Source organism: Argentina silus (genome assembly GCF_951799395.1).
Source record: "Argentina silus genome assembly, chromosome: 19".
Classification (NCBI taxonomy): domain Eukaryota; kingdom Metazoa; phylum Chordata; class Actinopteri; order Argentiniformes; family Argentinidae; genus Argentina; species Argentina silus.
Genome location: NC_139673.1, coordinates 7,523,004 through 7,531,850, shown reverse-complemented (window position 1 = coordinate 7,531,850; position 8,847 = coordinate 7,523,004). Strand labels below are relative to the sequence as shown.

The window sequence follows — 8,847 nt, the reverse complement described above, 5'->3', positions numbered from 1 at the left end:
TTTCCTGTGAATATGTTTCGTTTTTTGACAAACAAAATTGTCTTAACAAACAAAATTGCCTCTGCAGTTTTCTCTCCCAAAAATTAGACAATTGAAGTCGAAGAAACAATGACTGTACAGTAATTTTAAAGCCTCGAATAGATGATCTAGAACATATCATTGTCCTGAATATTGTCTATAAGAGGGAACTATAATGTATAAAGTAGTTCATGTCAAATGTGTTAACTCAAACAGCCTTTGATATAATTTGAGCGCTATACTAAATCTGTCCTACAATATAAATAAAATGATACAGCGTATTAAAGTACTCTCCACTAAACACATTACCATTAATATAAATACTGAAATAAATTGTTTGTTTTTACAAAAAACAACCCATTTATAGCCCTGAGATCCCTGGGGTAGTGCAGCATGTGCAGCATGCGAGGGAATGGAGTCACATACTGTAAGGCAAGAGGATGTTTAGAGAACAAGAAAGCATGACTGTAAATTAATGAGTAGCCTATGCTGCTACTATGGGACAGGTCTCCCTTGAAAGGGCAATCTGGGATTCAAACAACAACAAAGTGGTCACCCCACCCTTTTTTTGGTAAACAGCAGAGGGGTGGGGCTGGAGAAATGCAACCACTCTCAAATTAATAGACGGAGCTATGGATGCAAGGACTGACCATCCATGAGAGCAAAATTATAGTTTTAACCATGTTTTAAAGCTATATAGTCTTTGTTTACAAATAATGGAGTAAAACAAGCTTACATGTTTGGTTCTGATGGGGTAAAGACAGTTATATTCTTATATAAGTTAATAAGTTATATTCTTCAAGAATCAATGGCTATATATCATTAATTTAAAAGTCCAAAAATGGATATACCAATCCCAGATTGCCCCCTGAAGAGAGATTTTCAGTCTATGGGATTACCTGTGTAAATGGAATGAATAAATTGGATTTGGCAGAAGAGATGACATCAACGTCTTTGTAATTATCTTATAAAAAAAACTCAAATCCGGTTCTAATAAGAGGTAAAGAATGCAACTAATGGTGTGCAGGTTTCTCCTCTCACTAACAGGTTATATAACCATTAATTGCACCACAGTTAACAACGAGAAAGAAAATATCTCCTTGATGATCCAAGAGAAGTTCTCTCTCTCTCGTCCTTTAGCCTACAGCCTGTGAGTGAAGCTCATTAATAGGGGAGTGATAAAAGAAATGCTCTCCTGGCCAACCGGAGCGACTAATGCGAGCCCAGTCCATCAACGGAAGATACACATCTTTATTAGATGCCGCCTCTTCCCTTTGCTCTGCTCCCATCTAAGCAGTGGAGGCTGGTGGAGGCAGAAATCGGAGGATGGGCTCATAGTAATGCATGGAATGCAATGAGGAATGGTATCAAACACGCATGTTTGATACCATTCCTTTTTCTGTTCCATGCGTTACAATGAGCCTGTCCTCCGATTTCTACCTCCACCAGCCTCCACTGCATCTAAGGCCGTCTGGAGCTTTGATAATCAAATAACAAACCAGTATTGTGGTAACCATCCAGAAATGGGCCCCATCGCCAGAGAAAGTATGGCAAAAATGTGGAAGTGTCCCTCACAAATCAAGATTTAATACGATGTGTTGGCTAGATGAGACTGAAGGGAAACATGGCAAACATTCTCATACGTTTATTGCATCTCAGTCCATTAACATGTACGATTTGCTAACAGAATCTTCCATTAGTGTTAACAGTTGATCACTGTACACCAATCAGATCATAGGCAAATTCAAATAAAAAAGACAAAGTGCAGGTTTAAATAGTACAGTATATACAACTTCAAGAGGGTATTGCAGGAACCTGCCATTTAGTTTCAGTAAGAAAAATTACAAACTCATTAGGAGAACCAGTCTCTCACACTCAATATATACACACACTCATCATACACAACGAAAAAATGTGTATGTGTGTGTGCACGTGTGTATGTGTATGTGTGTGTGTGTGTGTGTGTGTGTGTGTGTGTGCACGTGCGTGGGTAGGTGTGTGTGTGTGTGTCTGTGTGTATGTGTGTGTCTGTGTGTGTGTATGTGTGTTTATGTGTGTGTGTACGTATGTGTATGTGTGCGCGTGTGTGTGTATGTGGGCGTGTGCGTGTGTATGTGTATGTGTATGTGCGTGCGTGCGTGTGTGTGTGTGTGTGTGTGTGTGTAGCCCCTGTCATGGCACACGTGTCATCAGCTCTTCCAGGGCTCTCTCGCGGTGGTTCTCATGGACCAGAAGCACTTCCTTGATGGCGTTCTGCTGGAAGCCCATCTCATTGAACTGAGACAGCAGATGAAGGAACTCCTCAGCCTGGACAAGAATAGAAAAGAGAAACTAAGGCCCCGTTCCAATACTTAAAAAATGTATCCTTCCTTCCTTCCTTCCTTCCTTCCTTTCATGAAGTAAACACTGACCCAACACGACTGGATAGGTCAAAGCATATTGAACATAGGTCATAATGGAGGCCCAATACATGGCGGGACAGTATGCCAGAGACTATGTGAATCAGGGGAGGCTGATGGAGGGAGAAATCGGAGGACATTGTAATGCATGGAATGGAATGAGGAATGGTATCAAACACACGTGCTCCCGTCCACCGATTTCTACCTCCACCAGTCTCCCTTGAGTAGCGTGTACTCACTTTCCAGCGTTCTTGTATTGCATTGCGTTGTATTGCATTGTGTATTTTGTGTGCTAACCTAAAAAAATTAATTTCCACGCAAACGGACAATGAAGTGAATTAGCGTACCTTAGTCTCACAGTTCTGGAACATCTCCAGGGCCTCTTCCACCTGGGCTTCGTCATAGCCCAGCTCACACAGCCTATCACACGCCACCAGGTAACTCAGGATCTGCGGAGGAGCACGACAGCATGCATTAACACAGAGAATGACAACTGGATCTGGATCTGACACAAGGCCTCCACAGAATACAATGAAAAGAGATATAATAACATTATACATTCTCAAGACAATGAGAAGGCATAAAACCACATTCTCTATGGAGCTGGGAATGTGGAGACGCACGCACGCACACACACACACACACACACACACACACACACACACACACACACACACACACACACACACACACACACACACACACACACACACACACACACACACACACACACACACACACACACACACACACACACACACACACACACACACACACACACACACACACACACACACACACTGCTCTGCTACAAAGCCAACACTCTCAAAAGTGGAGTGGCAGCAAGCCAAGAAATTGATTGCACACGTATCAGATTCAACAGGCATGATAAATAAAAGCTGATATTGTGTTTAAATGGCGTCACTCTGAAATGGTTCTGAGACGCACAAATGATCTGAGATCAGCCTGTTGGTATGAAAGGTAATATGTGTGAGAGCAGTGTGACCCCTGCTGTACCACGCGGACCAGAGAGATAGAAAGAGGGAGAGAGAGAGAGAGAGAGAGAGAGAAAGACACACTGATTAAGTTAGTAATGAGTTGATCCCAGTTGATGTAGCTCTGATTAGACCTATTCACCAGCTGCCTTCTCTCTTCATGCTGACTGGGTGGGAGGGAAAGGAAGGGTGGGAGAGAGAGGGGGAGGGAGGGAGGGAGAGAGTGAAGGAGTGAAGAACTGAACCTTGAAACCTCTCCCAAACACACTGTCTATGCTATTTTGTAAAATCATTAAAGGTTTTAACACGTCATTTGAATAAGGTCATTGAGGGCAACAGACAATTTTATGATGCTCCTCACGGACCAGGATAGTAAGGATTTTAATGTTTGGAGGCAGAGAAGAGGATCCATTCACTCCTTAACTAATACTTGGTAAAAGCTTATCATGGCCTGAAAGAGAGCAGGCCACATACCTAATGTGCAGCCCTGTGTCCTCATAACTTGGTTTCATATTGACTAAGTTGACAGTGCAGCTGATAAGGCCTGTTCTTCCATCGACCCCCCTGTTCCCCTCTACCCCGGGCCCTCCTCACAGGCCCTCCTCTCTGGCCTATGATTCACACACGAGTCCTTGGGGAGAGAGCTGGAGCTCTATGACGCAGCTGAGAACTGCGTAATACCCAGCAGGTTGTGGAAACTTTCTGCTCTCTATTTTTACTAGGTTGTGCGTTTTTTTTTCTTCTTAGGGCAAAACTGCATCAAATGCGGGGAGCCGACACCAGATGTTTCCTGGCTAACAAGGTAAGCCAACGTTGAGGTAGATGCAACATGTGGTTGGTCGGGGAAAGGTACTTGGGAAAAAAACCCATTGGAGTTGGCAGCCAGTTGTGAGAATTACATAAGTTAAATGAAAGTGAATGTGGGAAAAAAAATTGGCCCTGTTGCAAATTACAGAAACGTAGGGGCTTTTGGTCCGAGTGATGCATTCCTTCGTTCACATTTCTTGAACTTAATGTACCCATTACAATATGAAGAATTGAGATATGAGACCTCTCTGGCTCTGGCTAGAATAACAGAGACAAGGCCAGGGGGATCAGAGATCTTGTGAACTCTTTTGAACTAAGTCTGCAAGTCTGTTGTAACAGCAGAGGATTAGAGGTAGGACAGATCTACTCTCTTAACTTATAGACAGGCCTGCTTAGCCTGGGCTACGAGGAGAGACCAGAGAGGGGGAGATAGAGGGGGAGAGAGAGGGAGGGAGAGCGGGGGGTGGGGGGGGAGACATGGGGAGAGAGAGCTGAAGTGATTGGAGGAGGGAGCAAAGTGCTTGTGTTCTATAACACCTTGTGTTGTTAGGACTGTGTGTGTGTGTGTGTGTGTGTGTGTGTGTGTGTGTGTGTGTGTGTGTGTGTGAGTGAGTGAGTGTGAGTGTGTGTGTGTGTTTTTGTGTGTTGTCTGAATGCTTCAGTTGTATGGAAGAGAGAGTGTGTGTGTGTGTATCAGACGGACCTGCTCTGGGCTCTGCTGGCCGGCCTTCTGCAGGGCGATGATGGCGGTGCGTAGGGGATAGCCTCTCTCTGTGATGGCTGCCAGCAGATCTCTCTCCTCCGAGCTCAGAGCAGACAGCAGCTCATCTGACGAGTCCGGCGCGGCCTTGTGGGAACCCAGGGGTCGCGAGGTCGCACAGGGGGGAGGCTGTTGGGGGTGGGGGGTAGGGGGGGTTGAAAGAGTGGAAAGAGAAAGAGAACAGTGGTTGGAGAGAGAGAGAGATGGAAAGAAAGAGAGATCTAGCCCCCTGCTGTTAGAGGTTAGCCTGGAAAGCCATCTTGACTTTGATGTGTGTATGCTTGCGTTGAGTCTGAAACTCTGACCGAAAGCATGTGCATGAGAACATGCAGGCAGCAAGAGGGAGAGCATGACACCATTGACATGTTCAGATGTCCTGAAATGCATCCTTTACTGAGAAAGAGATTTTCAGATAACTTTCACTTGCTAATCCTGACGAACGTGGAATAACTTGGGTGGATTCCAAGTAAAGACTTTACACTGGCTATTATTAGAGTGTACATCCTTAGAAACATTTGAGAAATGTGAATACCAAAAAAAATAAAATAGCTCCTGTCGAATCCATTTTCCCCTCCAGCTAACATAGCATGAGCATAACATACAAAATACCCATTAAAAAAGAAACTAAACAGCGACTGTGTTGGCTGTATCGTAGAATGGGGTAACACAATCTTAATCTCTCTGGGGTTCTTGAGTAACATAATCTCAAACTCTCTGGGAGATGGTTCAGTACATGTGTAACAAGTCCCACATGAGCTGTGGTGGGCAATTAGTTATACTGTACCTCAGATACTGAGTGTTGTGGTTTAAATAGCTTGCTCATCTTTTCTTTTTGCACAGGGCCCATTATAGCCTACTAAGGACAAGCGCTCTGGGCTTTAGGCTTTAAACATAGCTCATCCATGTGAACCAGGAAGGCAGGCCCTCTACTACAAAGCCTCAGGGAAAAGAAGTCCTTCTTTAAATAGCAACATAAAAGAGCATGCCGGTTATTGAAACCATCCGCACTAATTCGTGAAGACAAATTAAAGTGACATTTTGAATAGTGCTGTACACAGGGGAGGCTGGTGGAGGCAGAAATCGGAGGATGGGCTCATTGTAATGCATGGAATGGAGGAATGGCATCAAACGTGTGATTTCTACCTCCACCAGCCTTCACTGACTGTACACCATGTCTGATTAATCAACTGGACAGACATTAGACAATCATGACATTGAATGCACAAATCGACTCTCTGACGGATTCATTGTGAAACTGCAGTTAAATGTAACCTACTATTATGATAACTCAACTTAAGGCTACCATAACAGTTTTTTACATTACTTTCTACAGTGTTTTCTTCTACAGTATTTCTCATTATAGAGGTTAGTCTCTGTACCTGATGTTTGGGCTTGTGGTGCGTGATGGTGGGGATCCTTTCGATGGTGTGGGCCCTGGTCTGTAGAGGTCTATGTGAGGACGAAGAGGGAGGCACGGGGGTGCGGGAGCAGCCCCCCCCTCTGGAGGTTTCCAACACGGAGAGAGAGGACTGGCGGAGGTTCTTCCTGCGCTGGTGAGGGGCCAGGCCACTGGGGGGACCACACCCAGGCAGGTTCAGGAGGTTGGGGGAACAGTCTTGCCTGAGGTTTCTAATCTGATGCTGCCTGGTACCGGACCCCGACCCCCCACCCGAGGAGCCACTCCCCGACGAAGAATGATCGTCTTCCTCCGAGTGTCCCTCCCCTTCGTCCTCTGAGTCTGAGATGACAAACTTGACCTTTGCCCTCTGCTCAGCTAGGTTGAGGCTGTGGGAGCGTAGCCGGGGATTGGGTTCCCAGAAGTCAGAGATGTATCGATTGGCCAGACGGCTCTCCTGGGGGCTGCTGAACATCAGCCAGTAGGGGGGGCAGGAGGGGAGCACCTCAGAGGGGGAGCGGGGGACCGGAGGACTGGGCTGGGGGGGATAGCCTCCCTGGAGGCCCGTCAGTACCCAGTTCTCCAGGCTGAACTCATACTGTCAACACAATAGGGAGAACGGGTTAGTGGCAGGGAACACATCAATCAGTAGCCCAGTTCAAACCTTCCTTCCTTCCTTCCCTCCACCCTTCTTTCCTTCCTTTCAACACTCCTTCCTCACTCATTTAATTAACTCCCTCTTTCCCTCCTTCAACCTCCACCTGAAGTCACAGATCTGGTTAAAGCTATTGGATAGAAACCTGACGTTCACTTATCCAATGACATATTAGTAAATCATAGTTAAAGGAAGAGAGGCTGGAAGGAACCATCTTCTTCTTTTTTTTCTTTTTACATATTCAAGGGCCAACAACGCCGCACCAGTCCATAACTTTTAATCAAGGCTTTGCTGACCCTTCAATCAATCACCCACACACTATGAAATATTCTTGCATGTGATGCCAAAATCCACACAGTGAATCACACATTGAATTCTAAGGTTCTCCCACAGGGACAGCTGAAGAACCCTTTTCTTCTAAGAGGGTACGCCACAGTGTTTCATTCCTGTTATCTCGTTGTTCTTTTTCTGTTTGTCTGATGAAATGGCAATTCTCAGTACATCTCGTATAGCTGGTTCTCGTATAGCTGTTGTTGTGATGAATGAATGGAATCCCAGAGGCACGTGTCATAGACGAGCGGGGAAGCGTGTGAGTAACAGAACTCTGCAGTCATTCTCATTATCTCAGTATCTACGCATGTCTCTCCTCTCAGTGTATGGAACTGATCATCACACAAGGAAATGTAATTCCAGGCCAGCCAGACCAGTCTGTTGCCTTTGGCCTGATTCAGTTGGACAAACCCAACTCCCTCTAGATCAGACAACTTTAATGAAACTATAATGAGTCCAAATAAGGTTCCTATATCTTCACACTGTGCTTATCAGATTGTAAACACTGACTCTGGCAAAAGGGTTGAAGGGTGAACCATGAGGAGATTATTTCCTTATAACTAGCTAGAAGTATAAATAGACTTGGGTTGCAACTCTGTCAGAGAGAGGTAAGGGTCTGCAATGCCATCTAATGTCAGTAGATGGACCAGACAGGAACATCAGAGAATGATTGTGTGGAATGAATTTAAACCCAAAATACTGCCGCAAAATAGAAATGGATACAGCTTCATTAATTGAATATGCAAATAATGCCATATTGTATTGATAAGAAAACCTCCCATCACATCCAGTATGTCCCTAAGCATAAACTGCCAGGTATTAACCTCCAACCGCAAGGCTGTAGGGCGAAGGCACAATGCTAAGATACCGCTGCTGAGGCCTTGAGAGTCATTTGAGAAACAACCCAAACATGATTAAGTCGAAACTTGGCAACGGTTTTGAAAACTAACCAAATCAGTGTTTTTCTTTCTCTGTTAAATAAACAAATGTTTTAATGTATAGAGTGTACACAATCAATCTCCCTGGTCACTGAGGAATTAAATCTTGGCAGGGCAGCATGTTAAGCGGTCAGTCACCCGCTAGTTTCCCATGACACACACAGACACAGACACAGACACAGACACACAGACACACCTCTGTCTCTTGCAGTATGGTGAGGTAGTCGGGGAGTGTGATCTCTGGGGCTGTGACCAGCTCCACCTCCTCCTTAGCCTCCTCTAAACACCCCAGAGGGATCTTGAAGGGAACCTCATCCAGACTGGTCATCCTTCTATTTATTAGAGAGAGAGAGAGAGAGAGAGAGAGAGAGAGAGAGAGAGAGAGAGAGAGAGAGAGAGAGAAGAGAGAGAGAGAAGAGAGAGTTATCCAGCACATGCAATGCAGTTTCTGCACCACCTCGTGTGAAGAATAGTGGTAGCTGCATCAAGTTGTTGGTATGTTTGTCACTGCCAGGGACTGGGGAGTTTGTCAGGATCAAGAGAAAATTA

At 45.1% G+C, this 8,847-nt stretch overlaps 1 protein-coding gene across 1 annotated transcript; it reads right to left on the bottom strand.

Annotated features, from left to right (window-relative positions):
• Positions 1-2,190: 2,190 nt before the first annotated feature.
• ubap1lb (ubiquitin associated protein 1-like b) lies at positions 2,191-8,626 on the bottom strand (the record flags this gene model as incomplete). The annotated part of the gene is made up of 5 exons (XM_083690852.1): positions 2,191-2,325; positions 2,765-2,866; positions 4,923-5,108; positions 6,359-6,973; positions 8,495-8,626. The coding sequence occupies 5 exons, from the start codon at positions 8,624-8,626 to the stop codon at positions 2,191-2,193; spliced, it is 1,170 nt and encodes a 389-aa protein (XP_083546978.1).
• Between the last annotated feature and the right edge of the window lie 221 nt (positions 8,627-8,847).